General features: G+C 42.4%; 4 protein-coding genes across 4 annotated transcripts; 2 read left to right on the top strand and 2 right to left on the bottom strand.

The window, feature by feature from the left end:
- Nucleotides 1-817: 817 nt before the first annotated feature.
- Nucleotides 818-1,986, top strand: LOC115393685 (interferon a3-like). Its single transcript, XM_030098793.1, has 4 exons — nt 818-1,030; nt 1,135-1,284; nt 1,720-1,803; nt 1,888-1,986. Exons 1-4 carry the CDS (start codon nt 818-820, stop codon nt 1,984-1,986), a joined length of 546 nt encoding a protein of 181 aa, XP_029954653.1.
- A 2,492-nt stretch (nt 1,987-4,478) lies between these two features.
- On the top strand, nt 4,479-5,478 carry LOC115393683 (interferon a3-like). Its single transcript, XM_030098792.1, has 5 exons — nt 4,479-4,610; nt 4,714-4,806; nt 4,934-5,083; nt 5,187-5,270; nt 5,383-5,478. The coding sequence occupies exons 1-5, from the start codon at nt 4,479-4,481 to the stop codon at nt 5,476-5,478; spliced, it is 555 nt and encodes a 184-aa protein (XP_029954652.1).
- A 154-nt stretch (nt 5,479-5,632) lies between these two features.
- cd79b (CD79b molecule, immunoglobulin-associated beta) lies at nt 5,633-9,371 on the bottom strand. Its single transcript, XM_030097918.1, has 5 exons — nt 9,232-9,371; nt 8,295-8,612; nt 8,003-8,121; nt 7,343-7,396; nt 5,633-6,607 (listed from the first exon to the last, which is right to left on the bottom strand). The coding sequence occupies exons 1-5, from the start codon at nt 9,275-9,277 to the stop codon at nt 6,518-6,520; spliced, it is 627 nt and encodes a 208-aa protein (XP_029953778.1). The 5' UTR covers nt 9,278-9,371; the 3' UTR covers nt 5,633-6,517.
- Nucleotides 9,372-11,924: 2,553 nt separating this feature from the next.
- Nucleotides 11,925-26,321, bottom strand: scn4aa (sodium channel, voltage-gated, type IV, alpha, a). Its single transcript, XM_030097960.1, has 25 exons — nt 26,064-26,321; nt 25,686-25,821; nt 25,527-25,620; nt 25,322-25,450; nt 25,151-25,242; nt 24,798-25,082; nt 24,653-24,716; nt 23,692-23,833; nt 23,392-23,589; nt 22,884-23,054; nt 22,596-22,725; nt 21,628-21,866; nt 21,373-21,546; nt 20,908-21,264; nt 18,338-18,772; nt 16,919-17,054; nt 16,628-16,782; nt 16,372-16,545; nt 16,150-16,272; nt 15,563-15,844; nt 15,429-15,482; nt 15,149-15,286; nt 14,939-15,043; nt 14,386-14,656; nt 11,925-14,061 (listed from the first exon to the last, which is right to left on the bottom strand). The coding sequence occupies exons 1-25, from the start codon at nt 26,319-26,321 to the stop codon at nt 12,764-12,766; spliced, it is 5,640 nt and encodes a 1,879-aa protein (XP_029953820.1). The 3' UTR covers nt 11,925-12,763.
- Nucleotides 26,322-27,458: the final 1,137 nt, after the last annotated feature.

Here is a 27,458-nt window from a genome sequence, read left to right as displayed (position 1 = left end):
ATAACCTGCGACGTTAAAGATTTTCGTTACTGTGTATTGACTGTTGCGCGGCTGCAGCCAGAGAGTCTATAGGACGAATGAATGGATGGATGGAAGGATAAAATGAACGAAGTTATGAATGAATGGGATGACTGTCACTGTGGCGTGAAAATGCCTGCAGACTGCAGACAGGTGTGGCCGCACTTTGTCCGCGAGGGAAGTTTCAGCTCAGAGAAAATGAAAGCGTGTCCGTGCTCTGCGGCCTGCGTGCGCCGTGACGCTCATCCACAACTGATCCCTGATGTTTCATCATGTTTTGACTGAAGGAGAAGATTTTTGCAGTTCCAAATCCGAAAGGTCATTTTCAAATTAAAAAAAAAAGCAACAAAAAAAAAACTTTTTTCTTAAAAAAAAATAAAGACTCCTTATAATTTTAGGATCAAATACAGTAATAACAATGTGCATTTTGAGGTTTTACTCTTTAGATTAATTCTCTTTAATCTGGATTTCACCCCAGAAAGGAAAAAGGGAAAAAATATGAAGGAAAAGATATCGATCCCCCTGACCGTCAGATTTCTCCTTTAAAGTTAAGTCGTATCACTGTAACGTGACATTAGATATTGCAGATCCGTATACTACAGTGTAATATGAGTGTTTTCATGTTATTACTGAAAGGTGTCCAGCAGTGTTGATGTCTTGGTGTGTGTCAGTCTACCTGCACGTTCAGGTGTTTCCCCACGGATGTCTGAAAACCGAAAACGGCGTGCTCCTCTATAAAACGAGGCGCTGCATGTCTGCTCTCCTTGTGCTCAAAGCAAAGCCTGACTTTAGAGAAAAGATGCTGCGGATGATCTTCTCTGCGTGCCTGCTTCTCTGCGTCCTCGGCGCAGCCTCCTCACTCAGCTGCGGGTGGCTGGGGCAGAAATTCACTCAGCACAGTGAAACCTCCTTCATGCTGCTGGACTCCATGGGCAGGGCTGAGGATGCGGGGCCAGAGGACGCACATCCTCCCTTCCCGTATAACCTGTACGAGCAGGCCTCATCCGTGAGTGCGCGCACTGAAGATCGGGAAAGACTGAAAAAACGAAGAAGGGCTGCGGCTCTGAAAAGTGGCCTGAATTTTTGTTAATGCGTCTCCTTTGTCTTCTCTTGCAGGATGAGGATAAACTGGCCGTCGCGGTTCAGGTCCTGAGGGAGGTTTTTGCCCTGTTTGAAGAGGACTACAGCGCTGCATCATGGGAGGAGAGCACAGTGGACAACTTCCTCAATGTTGTGAACACACAGGCTGATGAGCTCAGTTCATGTGTGAGTGTATCTTTACAATGGCCTACCTCCTTCAAGAGCGACATGTTTAGTTAAATTGAATTGAATTGAATTGCCAAACTCAATTCATCAATTTCCCTCATTTGTTCCAATTAAAAGAATAAATCAGGATTTGACAATGTTAAAGAGTCAACATAATCTATGCTAAATTTGATCATCAGCCTGATTAATGTGTAAATGGCTTCATGGGCGATGTGCGCAAATCCATATGTGCAAAGACTGCACCGATCTGTCATTTGCGCAAAGGTGGCATTGAGCATTTTGACAGTGACAGCGGTCGCAAACCGCTCGCGCAAACTTATCTGGCACATTTAGTTAATTTCCATAGATGTCGTTGTGTCAATGCGCAGCGCAATCATTCCAGGCGAATACACGTTCTGTTGTCTTTATCACACCAGTATCTAAATCTTCTTACAGCTTGTGAGTCAGCACCGAACAAGGATCACCCGGAAGATGCACGTGTATTTTAAGAGGCTGTCACATCATGTCCTGCAGCACAGGGTGAGTTCATCCATCCGTCATCCATCCATCCATCATCCATCATCCATCCATCCATCCATCTAAATGCTGTTTTGCTGCTTGCAGAGCCACAGCGTCGCTGCCTGGGAGCTGGTCAGGAATCAAATCAAACTGCACCTGATCAGGGTCCACCAGCTGGTTTCATCTGTGCCCTCTGCTCTCTAACAGCCATCGGGCATGGAAGTCTTTAGTTTTCTATTTATAATGTCTTTACCTCTCTATTTATTATTTAAATATTTATTGATTTATCATCTATTTATTTATCTGTCTGTAGCATTAGTTTTTCTCTGTTTTATTCTATGTTGATCAATATTCTGTTTCTTAAATGTTCAAAGTTGTATTTGTTACATTTGCAGAAAATAAAAAAGATACCTCTTCTGGCAATCACAAACAATCTGTTGGTTTTATTGCTGCTGTTTATTGCTCTTATATCATAAAATAATGCGACATCTGTTATATTACCATCTAGTCTTTCCCATGACTTTGATGGGTTTTAATGTAGCAGAAGAAGAAAAGCGTCTAAAGTCTGGCAGGATTTGACATGCACACCTCTCATAATAGCTCCTGCTTTCACATTAAGAAAAACACCAAACCACTGTCATTCAAATCAACCTATTAGTAACAAGGCAATTATATCACTGCACGTCAAAAACATGATGAAATGCCATTTAGATATAACATTTCTTGGAAAAAGAAAAATTCTCTCTATTTGAAATGTAAGATTACCGATTGTTTGTGTTCACGTGGTTCTTTGGGCCCTTTTCTGTATGGAAGCAGAAGTGGATGATGTTACACGTTAAAGGATATTTACATCCTCTACATCTATCAAAGTGATGGACCTTCTGTTCTCATACCCTGAAATATATGATTGAACATCCACTGATCCATCCATCCATCCATCCATCCATCATCCATCCGTTAATCCATCCATCCGTCCATCCATCAGCCTCTATGGATGCAAGCTGAACTCATGAGGTGCATGTGTCTGTGCGCACATGGCTCTACTGTACTAAGACCAGAACGCAAGAGAAATGGAACGGAGAAAAGACCATAAAAAAAAAAAAAGATTTGAGCTGCAATCGAGTTTTTTTAATGAGCAATTTTTGTTTGTTCTTTTTTCACTGTGACTTTTTTATTTCCAGACCATTTTTGACATTATTTTTATTTCTATTTTTCACGATTTAAATACAAAAATGTAAATATTTGTGACATTCTTACTTAATTTATCCATATATTATCGAGAATAATTTTCCTTATTTTTGGATTTTTCCCTTTCTCTTTTTGATAGTGTTTGAATATCTGTTTGTTGGAAATGTTCAGGACTTAAAGTTTAGTCTCGCTTATTTTTATTTTTTTTTCAAATAGAACGTCTTTCTTCTTACATGTCTTATCAAAAAGTATAATTTACTAAATAAAAATATCTTCTTGCATTTCTTTGTCTTCATACAGATATTAGTTGTGACCTTCAGTTGTTTCATTTTCATTTAGGTTAGTGGGGGTCTATTCAGATGTTTCTTGCGACTCTACAATTTGAGCAGAAAATACAAATGTTTGTAACAAATATCCGCAAGTGATCGTTACAGAGGAGGAAGAAATACTTTCAGCAAAAAGAAAGTATAGGTACTACTCAGAAACAGACCACAGAAATGACATTTTAAAAGGTGAATCTCGAAACTCACTGATACCGAAGCAGCAATGCGTCTTTTAGTTCCCTCCGATTCGGTTCAGGCTGAAAGTTTGTTCTTATCTGGAAGTTTCGGGGAGGAGGAGAATCCATTTCTTCCCGTGTTTCCTTCCTCCCACGCTGAATCTGAATCCTCTGGTTAAAACAACACGAAACATCGGTAGCCATGCGGTTCCTGCGAATGAGCGTCAGAGCGCATGCACGCCGGCCGCAGAGCACGGACACGCTTTCATTTACTCTGAGCTGAAACTTCCCTCACGGACAAAGTGGGGCCACACCTGTCTGCAAGTCTGCAGCATGTCATCATCACCTGACAGTACAGAAGCTTTAGCTTCAACTCAGTTGCATTTTATTTATTTTCTTGACATTTTGGAATAGACGCTTCAGTTGGCAGCTTCTTATTGTAATAAGTTGGTTTTTATCCGACACATTTTCACACGTCAAAAAGCATCTCTGAAAAAGTAAAGCTCCTCCACCGAAATATTTTACACGTTCATAAAATTTACATCAATTTAAATCAATGCTGTTGTCAATGTTTTTTTTCTCTCTAGTGCCAATTCAAATTCAAAATTCATTATACCTGTACCCGGACAGTATTTTTTTTTAATATACCAAAATAAAGTTTCGCAACACTTAATTGCAGGACACTTTAGGATTCATGACTATAAAATGCATCCATTCATTCATTTTCCGTGCGCGATGCGTTTCTTTACGCACCACCTTTTCTAATGAAGTCTTACACGTGGACACAAATTCAGACCTCAGATGTGTGACTCCAGTGTGTGCGACTTTTGGATTGAAGCGTGTGAAAGCCACACTTGACTCTCAGGCAGTGATTCCCCGCGTGGATGTCTGAAAAGCGAAAAAGGTGCGCTCTGCTTTAAAAGAGGCGCTGCAGGTCTGCTCCCTCACTGCAGCAGCACACACCTGAATACTGGCTTCACACAGCAGACTACTTGAATTTCCTGTGAAGATGCTCAACAAGATGCTGTTCGTGTGCCTGTTTGTGGCTCTGTTCAGTGCAGGCTCCTCGCTCAGCTGCAGGTGGATGAATGACAAATTCCAACAACACAGTGAAGAATCGATGGCTCTGCTGGATCACATGGTGAGAGCATTCTTTCCTCTCTGTTCACAGCTCACTTCACTTTATTCACTGTTCATTTGTGGTGTTTTCTCAGTGTAACTCTTGACTTGTGTGTGTGCTGCAGACTAATAACTCCACCAACACCACTGAGGATGCTGAGCTGGACGCCTCTCTGGCCTTTCCTTACAGTCTGTACAACCAGGCGTCCAACGCTTCAGTGAGTCCTCCTCAGCTACTGTCCACCGCTGCTTTAAGACGCCATGTCCTGAGAATAAAGTCCTGTGAGCGTCAAGCACTGGGGGTGGATGTATCTGTGACGCCTCCTGATGTTCTTGTGCTTCCAGGATGAGGACAAACTTGCTTTCATAGTTCATGTCCTGAGGGAGGTGTGTGGCCTGTTTGAGGAGGATTACAGCGCTGCATCATGGGAGGAGAGCACAGTGGAGGACTTTCTCATTGTTCTCAACAGACAGGCTGATGAGCTGAGCTCCTGTGTAAGTTCACAACCAACCACATCTCTGTATTCCACTGATCTGACTGAACCTCTGCCTCATGATGAATATCAATGAAAATCTTGTCTTCTTCTCATGAATTCAGATGGGAAGTCATGGCCGCAAGAAGAAGAGTCCAAAGCTCCAGATGTATTTCAAGAGACTGTCACAGCTGGTCCTGAAGAAAAAGGTGAGCTGAAGTCAGATTGTGGCTTTACTGACATGTTTTGCGGCACATGGTGATAAGTGTGTGTGTGTGTGTGTGTGTGTGTGTGTGTGTGTGTGTGTGTGTGTGTGTGTAGGAGCACAGTGCTGAAGCCTGGGAGCTGATCAGGACTGAAATCCAACTTCATCTGGAGAGAGCTGACCTGCTGGCTTCATCTCTGATCGTTGGCTGAAACCTGCCTGCAGATCACATCCACCATGGAGTCTCTGATTTCATTTAATCACTTATTTATCTATCATTATCTTAAATTATTTATTTGTTCATTTATTCATTTATTTATTTCCTTAACATTTTATTAAATAGATTAAGTTATTTGTATTTATCGGTCTGTATTTATTTAAAACATTAATACAATAAAAAGATTTTATTGTACAAACTGAACTTTAACTGTGCTGAATTCTGATACATAAAACACATTTATTACGAACAAACAAAAATGAAAAGGATTTTGATTGTCAAGTAACAGGGTCACCACGAAATTTAGGAAAAACCAAACAGAAAACACACCGAAGCACCAAAAACATCGTCTGCAATGTCAGTTCAGTTTCATGCTGAAGGATCTTTTTTAACACAGGTTAATTCAGTCTGCTAGTAATGATCACAGATACACACCGACATTTTCAAAAAGAGAATTTAGGAAAAATGAAGCTGCAGAGAAAGAAAAATGAACTCAGTATTCAAGTAAATTGACTCCAGACTGAATGGGACATTTTCATATGAATATATGATCATTACTTTCAAAGAGCTGCACCTGACAACAGTACATACTTTACAAATGGGGAAATGAATCTTCAAGTACAAATAAAAAAAATCTTCTCCATAACATTTTAATGCATGTTGAATTGTTCTCTCATGCTCATGTCTTTGTGCTCATATAACTGCAAAACTATGATCAGCCTTAATGATTATCAAGCACACAGATCATCATTCAAACAGCCTCAGAGCTTCGATTTGCTGAATTCTTTTCTCAAATTAGACAATCTGGATGGACTTTAAATGAAAAACTAGGAATTCCACTTGGAACTCCACAGTGGAAGGATTCTGGATCGTCTTCATCGAGGTCCAAACAAGAAGGAGGTGGAGAAAGTTCTGATGTTTCAATTTAAATGAAAAGTAAAGCTTCAGCTCAAGTAATTATAAAACAAAAAACACAGATCCACCAATCATCGATGTGGGTTCAGTCATGAAACAGCTGTCAGTTGTGCAGAGTCTTACTCCCACGGGGCCTCGGCTCCTTCAGCCTGAGCGTAAACAGAGAGCTCCTCGTACAGTCCTCCGCCACACGACTCAATCTCCAAACCCTGGAAGACGAGGAGGGGACAGGGCGGTCACAGTCTCCCCTCATGTCTCAGTTTCCAGTGAAAAATAAAGCAGTAAATCCCAGTAGATTTGATTTGTGTTATTCAAAGACGTGTCTGCAGCAGTGAAACAATTCAGCAAAGTGACTGACATTGAGAAAGGTTCGTTTTAACACCAAAGTCTGAAAACATTGTTAGATATTATCATATCATTGCATTTTTAAAGAGAGAAGCGGAGTACATCCTGGAAAAGTCTCAGATTATCTGATCCATTTTTATTTTAACTCATCAAAAGCTGCGATGTGAGAGAAAATCTGCCTTTTCTCACATCTCAGCTGGAGTCTCTGTCTGTCCTAAAGCGGTGTGGAAGGGGGACGGATTTAAATTAAAATGTGTTTGATGCCCTCTGACCTTGATTGAGGAGAATCTGGGTTACAATCTGATTGCAGCAGCATTACAAAATAATAATAATGATAATGATGATAATATAGCCAAGTCTATAGTAAAATTCACAATTGTGCCTCATGTTTTTTTGTGGATCTTTTGTGGTTTGAAGCTCGTTGATGCACGGAGGCAGTGCTGTTATCTTCGTGCATGGTGTCCTATGTAAAGCACGTGCACAGCTGCGTGCTCACCCTGGCATGTCAGACAGGGATGTTTAAACATCACCGTTAAACACAGATATACACACAGATACACAAAGACACATACACACACACACACACACACACTCCGAACCTGATAGATGTGGTCGGTCTCGGGCTCCTCATATAAAATGTCACTCTGTTCCATCTGTTGAAGGAAGCGGAGGACACGTGAGTGAAGAGATTCTCTCATATTGAGAGAGCGCCAAGTACAAAAACACGAATATTACTCAAACAGTTTCACTCTCTCAACACGAACCGGAGGTAACCGCTGTAATCCTCAGGGACCTGCAAATGCCAACCAATCACATAAAAATTGACAAAGCTGTAGTTTTAGGTTTTAAAATGGCAGTGGTTTAAGTCTTACTATTGGCAGAATAAGAAAATATCTTGTTTTAGTTGAGTATTAATTGGATCTTGATTGCTTTTCTTCAACAACATCAGTTTAGAAGCTTAAACCTCATGAAGCACATGCACAGATACAAACTGAGTCTCTCTCAGTTTGTATCTTGAGATATTTTTGCAACTTTTGTTTTGGTTTAATAACAAACTCGTGAAAATGATTTTGGACATTGTTTGGCACCATTACAGGATGAACATCAACAAGCTGCAGATGCATCTGAGAAGGGTTTCATCGCATTTCTGGAAGTCAATGGATCAGCCATCTATCAGTTATCATTTCTGTGCTCTGAAGGCACAGTCTGGTGACACACACACTTGTCTGAGGTGTTTTTTGCTTGCAGTCAATCCTCACCAGCTTTTGCTTGCGCATCAGAACAGCAGCGATGAAGGCAGCCAGCATGAGGCCCTGCAGCACGATCAGCCCGTCCTTCATGTTGGTCCTGGACTGTGCATTAGCCAGCTCCATCGGCTCTGGAGGAGGAGGAGATTTGACATGTTAACGCGTCCCCATGGTTTGGGTCTACAGTGGAGTTTGCATGTTCTGGAGGTACTGTGGTCTCGCTCTGGGGTCAGCTTCAGTGACCCTGAAGGGGCTGAAGTGGAACAGGAGATGGATGAAGAAGAAGCAGCCCGTCGTCACTCACTTGCAGCTTGCAGATAAGTTCCTGGTCCCGCCGTTCCGTTAATTTTGCAGAAGTACACCGCGCTGTCGTCCGGCTGTAGGTCAGTGATGATGAGGAAGGCATTTTGGATGTTGTCCTTATCCTTAAATAAAATCCTCTGGTCGCTTTTCTGTATCTGCTGTCTTTCTTCCCAGGGGTCGTCGTGTTTACTGGCCTTAAACCACTCCGCTACTCCTGGTCGCTTTGATTTCCAGACACAGTTGAACAACACTTTGCGGCCAGTTCTCACTCCATAGAACCGGGGATACTGCTTCACCTGGAAGCTGTTGCTTATGGCAACTAGAAAACACACACACACACACACACACACACACACACACACACACACACACACACACACACACACAAAACAGGATGAGGAAAACAAACACACTGAAACAGTTATAACTGGCAGTGAGGTGAAAGATGTATAGAAGCAGCAAACTGGACTGAAACAGTTTGTTGTCACAAGGCGGTTGGCAAACAGAATTTATCGGTCGTCCACTTTTCAGTTGATTAATAAAACAAAACAGAAGCTTGATGGAAATATTTCATGGAGAAAACAAATGCTGAGATAACATATTGACTTATCAAATGATAGTAACTGTAGTTATGTGTGAGCCAAGACATTTGGTCATTAACATGACAATGATAAAGTGTTTGTCTCGAATAACTTCCTCTTTTCCTCCAGATGGGCCGGAAGCAAAGGTACCAAAATAACATGCAAAGCAAATTCTGTGCAGTGTAGTTAAGAAAAAGACAGTTAAATAAAAGTTTGAAGAGCTAAACCAAACTGTCTAACTATTCTCTCAGTGTTACGGAGATGCTGAAGCGTCCTTCATTTCAAATGCACAACGTCTTTGTGTGATTTTCTTCTTTCATTCAGACTGAAGAGATGATAATAAAAGTTTAGATTTACCTGACAGGCTGATCAGGACGCAGCATCTAGTTAACATCCAGCGCATGATGACATGAGAGAGAAAAACGACGTTTGAGAGGCTGAAGAGAGTCCAGATCTCTCTGCTGAGGAGGCAGAAGCGTCTGGAGACAGTGGGCGTCTGTCACCACACAGACCCAGCAGCAGGCAAATGAGGGGCCGAGCACCGAGGCAGCGACTGAAATAACTCGCATTTTAACATAGTCGACCTGTTTTATTCACAGGAAGAGAGGAAACTGAACATTCAGTGTGAGGGAGGTGAGTTGAAAAGCCCTGTACCATCAGTGAGAGTCACATAACAATGGAAAGATGATGATTTTGTACATCTCCCTCACTTTTTCAGACATGTAGACCTAGATACATATGCAGGAATAAAAGTGCCATAGTTAAACTGATAATAAATGTCATTCTTTCATCAATATTGCAATTCATTTTATTTTAAAACAAAAAAAGTGAAAGAATTATGGATTTAATGGTCAGGTGTTGCAGCACTCCATAAAGCTAAGTAATTATTTAAAGGTGTACTCATTTAATTTTGGAACTTTTAACGTTTTGAAGTTTAGTATTACTTGATAATGGCTGTAATAATGCCAGAATTACAACTTGAGATACTTTGAGAAGAACAAAACAGACAATAATAAGAAGCCGATATGGATTCAGATGATCATGAAACCCGTCTTTGACTTCTTTTATTGCGCAAATCTGGTGAAAGACAGTTTGAAAGTGTTCAATCTCAAGCAGCACCAGTCCACCAAACACCCTGAAACGAAGTGTAAACCCAAAGAGTTCATCCTCAGAGAAAATCAGCTCAACTTTACAGACTATAACAAAGAAACTGGATTTCATATGTACTAAAACTCCTTCAACTTTTTTGTGACTGTACAGGACGTGGCTGTTCAGAAAAAAGGTCACGTTAAAAATTGATGTGACATTTTTACCTTATGGCCACTAGAGGGCCTCAGTGGTTCAGTGGTTTGACAGATCCGGCAGGAAGCAGCAAATGACCCATGAACTCACATCATGACTGTATTCCTTAGAAGATGTATTTTATTCTAACAATGTAGTGACACTTTTTACAATAACAAAATGATAGAAATGTACAATACAAAGGAAAAAAAGTATATACAGGCAATGACTATTGTGATGGTAGCAGTGAAACTCCCCGTGTGGCTTTTCCTCCAGTAAAAACGTAAACAGGAGGCCGCTGTCCTGCGGGTCTGAACGACAGAGGAGCCTCTGCCTCAGAGACGCAGCAGCGTCCGACAAGTCACACCACCAGCCTCAGACAGGAAGACGGGTGAACGACAGAGAAACTTTCAGTTAAGACAGGGATCCAAACAAGACTCAGTCATTTGTCTGATGCAGAAAACAAACAGAGAAAGTGCGTATAATATTCATCTGGACAGAAGAAAAGACAATTACACGTGGAGACAAACTGCTGAGAAAGCCTAAATACTTGCCTTAAACTTTTATACATTCAAAGTAAGACATTTTAAATTCATTTAAGACTTACACAACAGCAAGTGAAGCAAGTTCTCTACACACGGTCAGAATAAACCCATCCACACGTGAAGCTTCTAACAAAACAAAGAAAGAAAATTCTACATACAGGTGATCGGCTACTATCTTCGTGAAGTAGTACATTAAATTTAGGTTTCAGGAAAATTTGCACTTGATATGACCTGAGGCAAGACATTACTTACAATAGTTTAAAGGACAGATGTAGAAAAAAGCTGAAATTGTTGGGGAGGTTCATTGCTTTGCAGTAAACATGGTATGTTTACAGGCTCTGCTCGTGCCGAAACCTCAACACTTCAATGGAAATCCACCAAATGGAAAGAAAAGACTGCTCTGATTTTTAGGATCATTTCAGATGAAAGAAAAGAAGAAAAAAAGACTGGTTGAACATTTAGAATAAGACTTGCATATAACAGTGAAGAAATCATTATATTTGATACAGTCAACTGCTCTTATTTGACCTGGGCGGGGTATAAATAGTGCAATAAAAACTGGGTCAGGGAGAGTTGATAAGTGTGCTCTTACTATCTAATAATGAGATTCACCGTCAGACAGGGACGGAAATATATTCATCTCCCCCTTTTTTCTGTTGACTCATTAAACAGTTATCCATCCAAATACATGTGGGCGAGTTGAGAGTCCACACTGACTTCAGGAGGAACAGGAAACAGAGGGTTACATCCAGTTTTAAATGTAAAACTGAAATAATGCAGTCAAGTCAGCTCCCACAGTGAAATACTGATGTGTTTGAATTTGAACTTGAACTTGCAAAAAAACCCTTGATATGGACTTCTACATTAGAATGCTTTATGTTTGTACTTGTTTGACGTCGCTTGGGATCAGTGTAGACCAGGAATGTCAAAGTCATTTCAGCTCAGGGGGCATTTACAGACCAATTTCATCTTTAGTGGGTCGAACCGTTAAAATAGTGCAAACTCTGAAGTTTTTCTTTGCTGTGGTGCAGAGAATACATGACGACAACGTACATGTGTTCTCAAAATGAAATAATTACTTCTGAAATGATTACAATCTCAACATAAAGACATTTTTACTGAAACCTGGTGCAATACAGTAAAATGTCAAAAAAAAAAAAAAAATCTTCTATTCTGCATGTTTTTATAAACTTGCTTGACAGCATGGCTTTGAGGCTAATGCTAGTTTGCTGGCTTTCTGCTACTCTTAAGAAGTTTTCCCCAGAATGTTCAGTAAAGTTGACTTTATGTTGAGATTGGGTCAATAGTCACAAATAACACCCATCGTAATGATTTTGTTGTGTAAAACAGACATTTTCATTTAGTAAACTCTGTGCCACAACAAGGAAAAGCTTTAAAGTTAAAAAAAAATAAAGATAATTATGGCTCATTAGACTGTATGAGGCTCCTGAACTGAAACGTGTTTGACCCCTCTGCTGTAGTTTCTGTCATATGATTTTCAGTTTGCTCTTTTTTGCTTCTGGTTTTGGGTTTCACAAATCTTTGAACATTCAAAGATCATCATCAAATATCTTCTGTGGAAGCTTTCAGTGGTGATGGATAAATGAGTACAGGAAATGGATGGATCCATATTCAAAAATCCTGCTCTCTGCTCTGTCCTTTTATGAGAAATCTCTTGAATTACAGACTCTGGTCCAAAGTAATGTTTACCCCTTTGACGACAAAGAAACTCTTTTACATTTTTCTAATAATAAAGATGAAGATCATCTCTTGGCTGATCCTTTGTGGGATGTTTGACACCAGACGGCCTTCCCGGTGCAAACCTTAAGAGGGATTCGAACCTTGACCTCTGGGTCACCAAAAACCCAGGGAAAAAAACACGCAGTTTCACATTTCTGATTGGAAAACATGGGAATAGGTTTTAAGATTGAGTGATTACAAAATGTGGTCTATAGATCCATTAGCACTGTATAACCTACCTCTGGATTATTAAAGTCAGTAAGACAAGCTGGAGCGAAAAGTTTAAAATTAAGAACTGAGAAGACATGTTCTTGTGCAGTTTGTCATACAATGGACTCTCTCAGGTTTGCTGGTATGGAGAAAAGCTGCTGGATGGGGGCAGAATGTAGTAAAACCTCATTAGTGATTTCCACGGGGACGACCAAGACATTTGGCTCAGGGCTTTCTGAACTGTAATCCGCCTCTCTGTCTCCGTCACACGCCGATGTCTCTGGATTCAGAAGTTGGCGGCTTGCTAGGATTTCTAAATCGGCCCTCTCCATCTCCTCCGCCAGGTCTGCATTACTCCCATAGAGCACGCCCAACCTTCGCGACAGCAGCCCCTCTTTTTCCGGCGGATCTTCATTCTTCCCCTGCCTTCTGGAGCGGTACAGAAAAGCAGCATGGCGGACGCAGCGCCTCAGGAGATGGGCGCGGTAGGCCCTCTGGATGACCAGCGCAGCGTTCCGCTCCTCTTTGTGGCGCACCGTCGTCGTGATCGGTGCGAATGAGTCCGAGGTGGGATTGCTCAGGATGAATTTGGCCTGGATGCTCTCCCGCATCGCCGCCATCTCCACCGTGTCTCCCAACACCATCTGCGTTACGGCCAGCAGCACATCCAGGCAGTGTATCCTGTCTCCGATCACCAGCGGCAGATCCATTTCTATCAGGCGAAAGCGGTTGGGTTTGGCGACCCTCAGCGGCTCTTGCAAGGTGTCACAAAAATCTGAGAGTTGACTGTACTCGATGAACATAGTTCCATCGAGATCAAATTTCTCCCAGGTCTCATTGAACATCTCAAAGTCTTCCTCACAGAGCGCGTCGCCGCTCTCCTCCTGCGCCACGTTGAAGTTCTCCAAGATGATGGCGATGTACATGTTGACCACCACCAAGAAGGAGATGATGATGTAGCTGCAGAAGAACATCATGCCCATGCCCGGGCTGCCACAGTTCCCCTTCACGTCTGTTCCTGGGTTCTCAAAGTCTGGGTCGCAGTCCGGCGGCTCCCGGTTCAGCATCGGGAGTAGCAGCCCGTCCCAGCCGGCCGACGTGGTGATCTCAAACAAGCAGACGATGCTTCCACCGAATGTCTCGAAATTAAACATGTCATCGATTCCAGACTCCTTTTTGACATAGGCAAAGTTTGACATGCCGAATATGGAGAAGATGAACATGATGAGAAACAAGAGGAGGCCGATATTGAACAAGGCGGGAAGCGACATCATGAGAGCGAAGAGAAGCGTCCGGATGCCCTTCGCCCCTTTGATAAGACGGAGAATCCTCCCTATCCTGGCCAGCCGGATCACTCTGAAAAGTGTTGGTGACACAAAGTACTGCTCAATCAGGTCGGACAGCATTGTGCCTGAAATGAAAAGAAAAAAAGCAAAGTATATCAACACGCTTTATGGTGCTACAACAAAAAAGCAGGGACGGCGTCTACAATGGAAACAAAGTCACAGAAATTCACAGCAAAAAGTTTAAAGAACATTGTTTAGACAACTGTTTTTCTTTTTTGCATTCAAAGGAAAAATTCGGGCAAACGAGTAACCTGAAACCTGGTTCTGAGTTGAGAACTGGACTGCAGTTCATTTTCTGAGAACTATGACTTTTTGAATTATGTTACTTGCATTCAGAGGATAAATGTAGGATAAAAATAATCATATTTCATCTTGGATTAGGTACTCACCGGCTATTGACAAGATGACCACAACAAAATCAAAAATATTCCATCCGTTGGTGAAGAAATACTGGCGCAAGGCAAAAAGCTTCAGTACACACTCTCCAGTGAAGATAACAATAAAGGCCACATTCACTTTGAAGAGGAAGTCCTCCTTCTCTGCACTTTGGTCGTCCGTTTCCACCATCATGGTCACCATGTTGAGACAAATGAGCACCATGATGAAGATGTCAAAGAACTGCTGGCTGATGAAGTCGAACACCATGCCTTGGATGAGGTTCTGCAGGTCGAGCAGACACAGAGGAGAGGGGTTAACAAGGAACAGAAATACAAATCTGGGAGGGTCATTTGGCCTGTTCACACCAGCAGTGTGCAGAAAAGGTCAGTTCAGAGGTCACCGATGGCATCGTCATGCCAAACATGCACAGCTGATGTGTCATTACTGCAGCTTTACATACTTCTCAGTGTAGACAATGAGCTTTGAGGCCGCAACTGAGCAATTTACTCCACATGGCTCAAATATTTACACGGATCCTCACCGTGCTGTGAATTGGTGACATACCGTTGGGCGAGGGATTGGCTTTTGGGGCTTCTTGGAGCCGAGTTTCTTCATGGCGTCATAATATTTTTTTTGTTCCTCCGTCATGAAGATGTCCTTGTCTCCAAAGTGCAGACACAAAACAATACGGCGATCATTTTAGGCATTCAAATGATGTAATACACTCAATCAGATGTGAAATGAAGTAAAGCAAATAGATAAAGGGACACTCATCTTCTTCTTCTGCTGGTTGAAATTGTCGATAATGACACCGATGAAAAGATTGAGTGTGAAGAAAGACCCAAATATAATGAAGATCACAAAGTACATGTACATGTAGAGGTTGGCCTCATAGTCAGGTTGCTCCTCAATCTAAAGTTAAAAGACAAAAATAGCATCGGCAAAAACGAAGCATACATTTCTGTTGAAAAATAATCTTCTGATTGTGCAGGGAATCGTCAACGAAGGGCACGATGCGGTTTATTGCTTCAATATAAATAAAGACAAGAAAAACCTCTCTTGAGTCAACAGCGGCATACATGATATCCATCCAACCTTTAAAAGTTGCCTGAAATCACAGGAACAAGGTTATAAAAATGTCCTCAGTTTGTTTTTCTTGTAGAAAATGATTAAAACAGCACTCCTCACCACTTGTAGCAGGGACAGGTACCCAGACCCGACGTTGTCGTAGTTGACCTTGACGTTGACCCAGCGGGCGTCCTGGGTGGCCTCTTTGATGGCCATGCACTCACTTCTGTTGTTGACCTCCGTGAGGAGGAAGCGGTCCCCTGTGGTGGTGTTGATGCAGTGATAGAACTTCCCAGCGAACAAATTAACTCCCATGATGCTGAAGATGAGCCAGAAAATCAGACACACCAGCAGCACATTGAAGATGGAGGGAATCGCTCCAACTAGAGCATTCACCACCACCTGCCCATAGAGAGGACTTTATTACAATTGTATAGAAAAAAGAAGATTCTAATTTTATTGTTAGAAGTCAGTGCTATGCTTTATTATTCATCTCAGACTGACTTTCCGATACTTACCTCAGCCAGTCAGCCATGACATTAGCATGCATTCAACACACTTGGCAGGGGACAGCCAATCAAATTAGTACAGAAACGCATTAAACGTCACAGGTTGTGCATCTTGTAGCAGCTGTTAGCCGTGCAAACTACTCAAACGTCACTGTGGAGTCACACTGAAACAAGTCTCTAGATAAAAGGTGAGCTTACCCTCATCCCTTCAAATCTGGACAGAGCTCGCAGCGGTCTGAGCGCTCGGAGGGTTCGGAGGGATTTGATCGGCCCGAGGTCAGAATAGCCCATCCAGTTGGCGACTAAACTCACCAGGGAAACCTGTGGCGGCATCAAAGCAGTTCCTATTCAAGTGTTACCACTAATTTTACTGGACATTTACCAGAAGCAGGTCGGGGCTGGAACAAGTTCAAAACTTACATCTACGATGAAGAAGTCTAACCAACACCACGCGTTGGTGAAGTACGTCTTGAAGCCATACGCAACCCATTTGAGGAGCATCTCAATGACGAAAATGTAGGTGAACACCTTGTCAGCATACTCCAGAATAATTTTGATGAAACGATGTTTCTCTATGTAAATGTCCTCAAAGGCCTGTAGAAAAGAGACATTCGGTACTTGGGAGTGTAAAGTCAGAAAATGTCACCATTTTCGAATCGCCGATGACGGGACTTACCAGAGCTCCACTGCTGAGGAGGATCATAAAGATGATAAAGGTTTCAAACCAGTCGTGCTCCACAATAGTGAAGCATGTTTTGCGAAGGTTCCACCATTTCTTCCCTCTGCCCTGGGTGATGTCCACAGTGAGGCACGGCCAGCGCCTCACGCAATCTGTGACGAGGGAATAGGACTACTTTATGTTGTCAGTAAAGAATTTCAGAACAAATGGCAGACACCAAAAAAAAAACAAAAAAACAAACAAACCAAAAAAAAAACAGTGAGAATTTGAATGAGTTAGTTTTCATACCGTCAGTGAAGCAGGCCTCCGGCTCCACCGGGTCTGGCTCTTCCTCTTCCACTTCTTCCGGTTCGGGTGCAGGTGGCTGATAGTCCACTGTGCTGCACACTGAGGAGTCTCCGTCATTCAGAGCACCCATCAGCTGCTCAAATTTTCAGATACAGCGCAGTTACAAACCATTCCACTGATAAGAACCTTATACAGTTTGATGACAGTGCAACTCACTTTAGTGTTTCCTTTAATGCTCCTTTGTTCCTCCAAGTCTTCCTGAAAGAGCAGAGGATGGGGGAAATTTTTTTTTACATTTATGAGTATTGCAATGATTATCTCACATACAAATACAGAATTATCTTGGGAAATGTATGAGGTTGAAAAGCTTTCTATGCAGTAAATACACAAAGGTCAGAGAGTGTGGCTATGACTGGGTTGGGACAGCGGGTCAACTGCCAGTCACAAGGTTAGAGGTTTGATTCTGTACTGCTCAAGCAGTACAAGGTGCTTATATGAGCAGTGTTCATTTCGCTTTTAGAGAATTGGGGCCACATGCAGCCATACAGTTTCATTTTTGACTGGACCAGATTGGTAAAATAGTGCTGGTAAAATATGGAGGCATGGTCTGTACAATCAGATGTACAAAGCGGCAACACACATGGAGGTGTGCCACAATTTAATAATATTGAAAAATAATTAACTTAAAGGAATACTCTGAAGACTTTGGACCCACGCTCTACCCCTATCATTGACAAAGTTAGACAAGCTCATAAAGACCTTTTTTGTGTCTCTGCATCCAGTGGCTGGTTCCCAGCTGTTAGCATCGTAGTTAGCTTAGCTCAATTGCTGGAAGTAATTTTAACTGATTGAAAAGAAAACACGTCTTTTAAAATGTTTTATAACGATTCGGATTTACTTCATGTGCTAATACGCCATCCCCTGGACCACTGGAAGGAGTATTTTGTCCACTGGTGTGTGAATGTGTGTGTGAATGGGTGAATGTGTTAATGCAGTGTGAAGCGCTTTGGGCTCTGTCAATGCAGTGTAAAAGCGCTATATAAGTGTAGACCATTTACCATTTACCATTTACTTTGGTCAGTTCGGCTCTGTTTCCTATTGACTTCCAGCAATTGAGCTAAGCTAACTACGATGCTAACAGCTGGGAACCAGCCACTGGACGCAGAGACAAAAAAAGGTATTTATGAGCTTGTCTAACTTTGTCAATGATAGGGATAGGGCGTGGGTCCAAAATCTTCGGAGTATTCCTTTAAAGAAAAGTCATTGTTTTGAAACTGATTGCTAAAGCAAGATCACATGGCTGGTATGGAAGTGTGGCAGTTAAAAATACAAACAGGACAGACAAATTGGTATTAAAATCATCGTCCTTACTATGTGCTGGGGGTTATTTTTCTCATCTAAATTATCAGAGTCGTTAGCATCATGAGTATCATCAGCATCGTCTTCATCGTCGTCATCCTCCTCATCCAGGTTCTCAAAGTCTGACTCTCCCATTGCGATTGGCACATTGAGGCAAAGTTCTCCGTCCAAAATTAATCCAGCGAGTCGGCCTTCAGCCACACAACCCGATCCTCCGTCTGCCAGTTTAAAGGTCTGACCAGTGTCCAAATGGTTCATTTCAATCTCCTCCATTTTGGAGTCGGCGTCGTCCTCGTGGCCCTCCTCGGGTTCCTTTGGCTTTCTGCCGAGAGCCCGCTGAACACTCCGAACGGCAAACGCTTTCAGCCAATCGATGCCCCGTGTTATTCTGCCAAGGGCGATCTGGAGGTTGTTCATCTCTCCATCTTCGTCTCCGGGAGCGAGGTTGTCTCCGCTGAAGGAGCTGAGCAGCAGGGCCAAGAAGAGGTTCAACACCTGGCGACCAATGACACAGGTCAATATAGACACACATGGAAAACCTGGATTTCAAGCATAACGCTGTGATAAAGCCTATTTCCATGACAACTGATCAAGTGTGTAAGCAAAGCATTGCTGAACTGAAGAAAAAAAAGTCTGGGTAAGCTCAAGTAGACCTCACATATCAAATTTGTCCTGTGATGGCACATCGGTGAATATGATGTTGTCTGCCTCCTGTTGCAGATGGAACTATCTTTAGATTCTTAAACCTGTTAGCCAATTTTCCCGGTGCCTGTTTCTCTGGTTTAGCGGGAGCTCATGGTTACGTGGGCCGGGGGGGGCAGGACGATCGCTCTCATTACAGAGTCGGAGCTGTAAATCAACGCAGAGTGCTGACTGGATGGCATGAGCTGCCAAAAATCAAAGCTGACAATAAAGGAATGGAAACAAATGTGGCTTTTTTTATTTTATGAGACTGGTCATGCTTAAAAACATCAAATGTTTAAGTACTATATATTTATATTCTGTTTCACAAAAGATCCTTAAAGCAGGATAATTATAAAATTTGAATATCGGAGAAGTGGCAATATCACATAAGTTCTACTTATAGCCACAAATTCATATTAGTACAATTTTTTTTTTTTCTTTTTTGTACATATCTATAGTTTGTATAAGTTTTGATGTGTCTGGAACAAATAACTAAAAATTTCATAAATAAAATATGATAAACATAGAAAGAATAGTAAATACTAAAATTAAGCCAACATGAAGGGGAAAATATTTAATGAAAATACAAACAAGATTGTGGGAATTCGGCAGTTTGGACTGTAAAAGTTCTATACAGATAAGAAAATGATCCAAGCGATGTATATTAAACGTAATGCACATCTATATAGTGGGGCGCTGAAGTCATACAGCGATTAAACCGACAGCAATTACGGTTCCGTCGGCTCTCAGATGACTTTTCCTCTACAGCCGGTCCCTTTGCCACCTGAGCTCTGCTCGCTCAGCTGTCTGTGTTTGTTCCCTCAGCAGCAGCGTGCCTACTTGAGCCGTATCTTAGCACATACTCAAGGTCAAAACCACTGTTTGGGGGCTCATGTCATTTGATTAAAAATAGAAACCTCCTTTGATGACGAGTTAACGACAGTCCAGAATTTTCCTTCACGTTGTTGCGAAATATGTGCAAGATGAGAACGAAAGGAGGGTGGATGAAGCAAGATGCAAGAAATCCACGATCATTTTGGCATGGTGTGGCAGGCACAATACTTAAGTGCTTGATAATGAGCCATTTCCTTTTTATTTCTATGAATAACCTCACAGGAAATGGTTTTGGCACCAGTCATTAAATATGATGCTGAAATCATGTCTGCGAGCGATCGTCTGTGAGGCCTTGATCTGCCAGGCCAAAAGAAAAGGTCATCAACAGTATTTTCATGCTTCAGACAGTTTGGATTCTTCCCAGAGCATCACTAACTGGGGTCCCGCTTCATACAACCTTCCTCAAAAAGTGACTGAAAATCTATCATGAAGCTGTCTCAATAAATGATATGATATTGGTCTGATGATTCTCTGTGTGTTTAATAATCTGCTGCTCCAAACAACTTTCTTTCAGATCAGTGTTTTGGAGGCAGTAATGCCCTCTGGTGGAAAGAATTTTCCCCCTGTAGCTGAAAATGTCCTTGGCATAACTGTGGTGAGAGGTTAACAATAGACTTGCGAGGCATGCAAGCCACAAAATCTCCAGGCATTATGATAGGACAACTGTTAGATTTAGAAAGATTTCAGGAAACAGTTTGACAGATTTACAACCTTGCAGTGATGACAGTTGTTCTGAGTTTGTATTTTCACTGTGCTGCTCTCTTCTAAGTGACCGTTATAATGAGCTTTCCGAGTTTGATTTTTACAGCAAGCTCTGATGAGAATGCTTCAAACAACAACATTGCTATTTATAATCCTTTGAAAAGAACATACTTGTTCTGTATCGTATATATTTGCTATATCTCCTCAGGACTTTTCCAAACCATCTGAACCCGACCGCTGTAACTCTATCTCCAAACTTCCATACATTGGACATCTGCCTATAACTCGCTCTGATATGGTACTCTAAATTTAGCACTGAGACGTCACAGGAGGATACTTGCTGCACTCACCACCAGATTTCCGATGACCATGACCATCATGAAGACGATCAGGCACATTGCTGCCCCGGACACCTCCATGCAGTGCCACATGGTCTCGATCCACTCGCCGCACAGGATGCGGAACACGATGAGGAACGAGTGGAAGAAGTCGTTCATGTGCCAGCGGGGCAGTTCGCAGTCTAAGGAGATCTTGCACACACAGTCCTTGTAGTTCTTCCCAAAGAGCTGCATCCCCACCACGGCAAAAATGAAGACGATGATGGCCAGCACCAAAGTCAGGTTTCCCAAAGCTCCCACTGAGTTACCGATGATCTTGATCAGCATGTTGAGTGTGGGCCAGGACTTGGCCAGTTTGAAAACACGAAGCTATCTCCAGCACAAGAAAGACACACGACAGAAACTACAGTGAGTATTATCAAAGCACATGCGCTAACTCTTCCAAATAGGTAGAAACGTGCTCAAGGAGCATCTCACCAAACGGAAGGACCTCAGGACGGACAGCCCCTGGACATTTGCCAGCCCCAACTCCACCAGACTGAGAGTGACGATTATGCTGTCAAAAATGTTCCACCCAACTTGAAAGTAGTAGTAGGGGTCCATTGCAATGAGCTTGAAAACCATTTCAGCTGTGAAAATCCCAGTGAACACCTAACAGGAGATATTAGTAAAGCTTGAGATATTGATATATTTCTGTTCTATAAAATATCATCTAATACAGTGCATATTCACCAGATTCCCCACTGTGAGCATGTGGTTAAACTCTTGAGTCATGGGGTAGTGCTCCATGGCCATGAAGAGGGTGTTGAGCACGATGCAGATGGTGATCGCCAGGTCCACGAAAGGGTCCATCACCACAAAGTACACCCACTTTTTGAAGAGCACCCATTGCGGACAGCAGTCCCACTTCAGGAACATGTCGGCAAACTTGTACCAGCCGGGCGGACATGGCCTCTGAGCCTCCTCCAACTCTAGACACAGACAGAGAGATGGAATACAGTGGCATCAAACCTAAAATCAAATAAAAAAAGGGCTCATTGAAAACATAAAATTAAGTTAAAGATGTATGGCCACTCATCGTACTTCTGTCTGTCCTTTTGGATCTGGAGTGTTGGAAATGCTATGAACAATTCAAATCCTTAACCCATGCCTCTGCTTCTAAGACATCTAAGAGACGGTTAAGTTACTGCCTGCTATATCTCACCCATGAACAGGTGCAACGATAAAAACAAACACACTATGGCGAATGGTGTTTTTGATCAGCGAATGGGCATTACGCTTCACTTAGCAGAGTCCAGTCATGAGGGACATTAAAAATTAAGTTGTGGTTTTGTAGTTGGGCCAAAATAGCTGTAGCTTAACACCACAGGGGCTTGACACCAAATGATCAACAGAAATCTTGGCTACGCACAATGTGATCAGCAATTGTGCCAATCTGGAGACAATGCTACTGTACTGCTTGATAATCTGAGCAATCACAGCTCACATTAGAGCGTCTAATGCTAAGCCTCGTGCATTTCTTCATTCCCTGAAGGCACTTGACACCTCTCCACGGCTATATCTCACTGTTTAGTTTCCAAACCGTCCCTGAAATAAACAGAATGTTGCTGTGTTTGATGTGTTTTTCACTTCATGAATCAACGTTCTAAGAAATATGCTGGATCTGAGCTGTGGGGTGTTTTGCACGCCGGTCACTGTACCGTCAAGTGTAGCTGCAGTGATCACAGTCAGGGCACTGGCGGTTCTCTGAGTCAAGCCTGGCTTATCCAGATGAAGCATGCTGTGCACAGAGCCTAAGGACCGCTCTCTGCATTCATAATCTAAAGCAGACTGGAAAACGTGGGTTAAAATCACAGAACGCAATTCAGACGGAAAAAGTCCGTGTGTGTAAATATTTCCATCAGCATGCAACCCCTCCCACCCCCTTTTTCTTTTCTTAATACACTTTCCTAAGTGGATTAGCTGAGACGTGAGTGTGAGGGACTAACTTGATCCATGGTAGGCGCTCTGATCATGAGACGTGGAATAATTCTCCCGTTACAGTCTTTGACGGTTTCATCTCGTTCGAGGTCTCGTTCGCCGTCGCTCATCTCGGATGGCGTGTGGCGACTGACTGACTTCTTACTGGTTAGCGTGACCTGGCTACCGAGAGCATGAGCCTGTTGGCGAGGAAAAAAATGGTCAAATGTGATTATTTCAAATAAAATCATATTTATCAGCCTCAGTACAAACCTTTTTTTTTTTCTTTTTTTTTTTTTTGCTGTGTAAACTGCCTGTTCAGGGCAACTATTTATTACAGCAACTGTAATAAAACGGATTAGCTACCCAGACTATTTTATTTCACTTTTCACAAACAGCTAATTCAACACAAGTGCTCAGTTTCCACACACTAAGTCCAACATACCAAATGTTAATCACTGAATGTGCTGAGTGATTATTGTCGCTATTGTCACAGATTTTGGTGCAACGCCAGATCAGATTACACGTGCAGATGACCTTTTCCTGATTCCTGAGTTGCTCCAACAGCCGCTGAAACTCCTCCTCTTTTTCGATGGCCTCTCGCTGCGTTGCCTGATTCTGCTCGTCGTAAGCCATGGCCACCACGGCCAGGATGAGGTTGATGAGGTAAAAGGAGCCCAGAAAGATAATCACCACGAAGAACAGCATGTATGCCTTTCCGGCCGCCCGCAGGATCTGTGATGGGAGCAAAACAGAAACTGCGAGAACTAAAGACGGGTTCTTGGAAAGCTACAAGTCATCGTGAACTGTAAAGGAACAAATAAAAGAATTGCCAACCAGTTGGAAAAGATTCTCCCAGTAGTCCTGGGTCATGAGCCTGAAGAGGGCAAGGAAAGCCCACCCAAAGGAATCAAAGCTGGTGTAGCCATAGTTTGGATTCCTCCCAGCTTTCATGCAGGTGTATCCTTCTGGGCACTTTCTATCAACAGGGAAGAAGAGTCAGCAAAGTGCATGAGCTTCACCAGCCTCCAAAACACAGCCGGCCACAGAATATAAACAGGCAGGAATAGCAACTTTTTTTAACTATATAAAAGCATCATGCATTAAGTGTTTGGGGCATTTGTGTTATGTCCTTTACACATTTCTCTCTTGGGCCAAATTGGAGTTGCTCATATGTGCCTTTATCTGAAGTCGGATTGAGTACTGTGACGCTCTACTTTGCGGTCTGGTTTAAAAGGCATTGCTCTGGCTCTCTGTGTCTCTTTTAAGCTTCTTTTAATGGTTTTTATAAAGTCTGAATTGTCTTGTACCTTCTTATCACACATATTTACTGTAATCTTCAAAACCAGCCAGCATGAGGGTCGAATGAGGAAAGTCAAACCACCAAAAAACATTGCTTTATTATTATTATTTTTTAAAATAAACTCCAGTGGTAGTAGATTTGAGTAATGGACACAACTCAACACAACACTGAGACTCAGTGACCCTGCTCGTTATCAAACTAACCTCCACACCATACTGTCAGGGTGAGTTTGCAAAAAAAGCATAAAGCAACATTTACAGGAGATTTTTTTTTTTTTTTTTGACATTCCATTGTATTTTTCTAGGACGTATTAATAAAAATTTGCTTTATGTTGAGGTTGTTGTCATTTTCCATAGTACTGTCCATAGTACTGAAAAAGGGTTGGTCATGTAAGTAACAGCACATTCATGAGTAATCATACACGACTTTGAGAAAAGTCCAAGTATTCACCAGGTAGTTTCGGAACTGGACTGTGCTTTAACAGAAGGTACGTACCCAGCATCAGAGCTGTTTCCGCAAAGCAGCGCGTCTAGGCTGCCTTCCAGGTAGTAGTGATTGTCTGTGAGCAAAAAAGAAAATAAGAATAAATTGAAATCTACTCCACTAAGGGCAAAACATTAACTCAGCATTTAGTACGTACCTGTATTTTCAATATATTCAATGAAGTTAAAAGTGCTATTGGAATATATGGTATCGTTGACACCCGACGTGTTGCTGAAGGGAAAAGTGTCACTAAACGCAGAGGTGGCGTTAAAAACACTTTCATTTGTTTGGATGGGCCATCGGACACATTTGTGACGCAGGTTGCCCATAAAAAGTTGCAGCCCAACAAGTGCGAAAACTGCGAGGGCGAAGACGGTCAGGATCATGACGTCCACCATCTTCTTCACCGACTGAATCAACGCGGCGACGATCGTTTTCAAACCTGGAAGCGAAGCGGAAGCGATTGAGGTTTATTCACAGAGAGCAACTCATGGAGGAATGCGAACTTACCGGGAATCACGGTGATTGTTTTGAGGGCTCGAAGTACTCGAAATGTCCTGAGGGCTGACACGTTGCCAAGATCAACAAACTCCGTGACGTATCTGTGGAAGGATATGAATCAATTCATGGAAAGCTTCGTTTAGGTGCTAACTGGCTGGAAAGGGGTCGTCTGACACTCACGCCATGCTGATCACCATGAAATCCAGCCAGTTCCACGCATCTCGAAGGAATGTAAAAGGTCCCATGCAGAAACCCCTGGACAGCACTTTGACTGTCGCCTCGAAGGTATAAATACCAGTAAAAACATACCTGTGAGGAAACGATTCAGGTTAAAGCAGCTTCAGTGCACGAATCACTGAAACTGGGAGGATATTGATCTACTCACTCTACAGTCTTACTCCATGGTGGTGGGTTGCTCATCGTCATGAAGACACAGTTCGACAGAATCGTCAGCATGATGAACATGCTGAATAATTTAACTCAGGATTAAGGAAACAAACAGGGGCACCGTCGCTCTTGAATTAATCATTTAAAGGCGCTTCACAGTCGGTGAAAGGATATGAATGTATGAGAATTTTGATGGCTACTCTTCTAACCACATTAAAGGGGCTCAGAATGTAACAAGCCGGTTCAGCGTTGAACCTGTAGATCGTGTTTCCTTTGCTGATCACAATGAATGTCTGGGGAAAAAAAAAGACAGATCATCTTGATAACTGTATATCTCCTAAAACCAACATCTCCACAAAGAATTTATGATGACAAACCTGGAATAATACTGTGAAATGTAAACGCGGAGCATGCATACCACCCCTGAAATTGTATACATTGTGAAAGTGATGGGGTGTGCGCGGTTGTGATAACAGAAATTTACGTTAGGTAATACAGCCTGACACATTTCAGGCTTGCGTCAGGACAGACTGACTTTCTGTGCTTTGTAGAAGGGGTCCAGTTCCTCCAGGGGCGTGTTGAGCCGCTCCGGCGGCGGATCGCCGAAGATCATGGGCAAACTCTTGCCCGCCTCCAGATCGGCATGCGGGGCCAGCGGTTCCTCCTCCTCCTCATGGCCCTCTACTTCTGCTGCCTTCTTAGCTTCCTCCGCGAGCCTCTCGATCTCCACCAGCGACTCCGGGGTGAAGAGGCGGAAGACTTCGGTGCCTGGGGGAGGGAGCAGGGTCGCCATCTTTGCATGGCGAAGCGATACCACCACCGCGGGGTTTCCCCTGGAGGGAGCTGAAGGAGGAACGATCAAGCAGGACATGTTACCAACCAAAGGCCAGAGCGGGCTTCTGGTGCATTCTGGGTGTTTTTCCAACCTCCCCCCGACAGCGTGGCTTTCAGGCTGGTTTGATAGAAACCAGGAAGTCATCTTTCATTGCAGCATCGCTGAGATCTCAGCACAGGGTCATGTTGTTCAGATTAATGGACGATAAAGAACATAAACTCACCAAAATGCTCTGTTAGTTAGATAAAATAAATACTATTTTGATCTTTACATAAAATCTGTAATATGCATTTTTTTTTTTTTGCTAAAAAAACCCAACAAACTGCAGCAAACTGGTTTTTGAAAGTCACTTGCAGTCTCAGAATTAGACAGAATTACGTTACACTAATGCAGAAGTCAATTTCACACATCAGTCATTTTTGAAAGAGCATCAATCTTGTCTCAAACAGAAATAACTTCTCTTGAAAAAAAAATCCTTATTTTGAGGAGGATTTAAAATCCTTTTACTCACCTACAAATTACTGAATGTCATTTCATCGTCTTGTACTGCTGATCTTTTAAAAAATTATGCTATCTTAAAAGACATTCAGCAAATTTTATCCACAACACTTTGATAGAAAGATATTTATTATAATAATAAAAGTGCAGTCATGCCGGCGGGCTGTTTGTGGATTTAGAGGTTAATTATGGATATGCTGATGGAGTTAGACCAGGGGTGTCAAATATAAGGCCTGTGGGCCAAAACCAGCCCATGAGACGCTCCAATGCAGTCCAACAAACCACCAAGTAAACTTTTAAAAGAAAACACTGATTTTTTTTTTTTTTTTAAGAATTTCTAATGAGCAGTGGACCTGAGCTGAGATATCAGTGATGCTGCCATGAAAGCTACAAACCAGCATTAGTCTCAAAGCACGTTGTCAAGGTGAGTATGAAAAAACCTGCAGAATTAAACAATACATAGGAAAAGTTTTTTGCATAGTTCAGTGTAATTTGCTCCAGCCTCAGCGCCACGCAAGCCCCGAAAATGACAAGATGGTAGCAAAACGAGTCAAGGCCGTCACTGGGGAAGAGATCCTGGACTTTCCCAGCGGTCTG

Source organism: Salarias fasciatus, chromosome 8, assembly GCF_902148845.1.
Source record: "Salarias fasciatus chromosome 8, fSalaFa1.1, whole genome shotgun sequence".
Classification (NCBI taxonomy): Eukaryota; Metazoa; Chordata; class Actinopteri; order Blenniiformes; family Blenniidae; genus Salarias; species Salarias fasciatus.
Note: the sequence above shows the minus strand (reverse complement) of the source record. Positions and strands in the feature narration are given on the sequence as shown.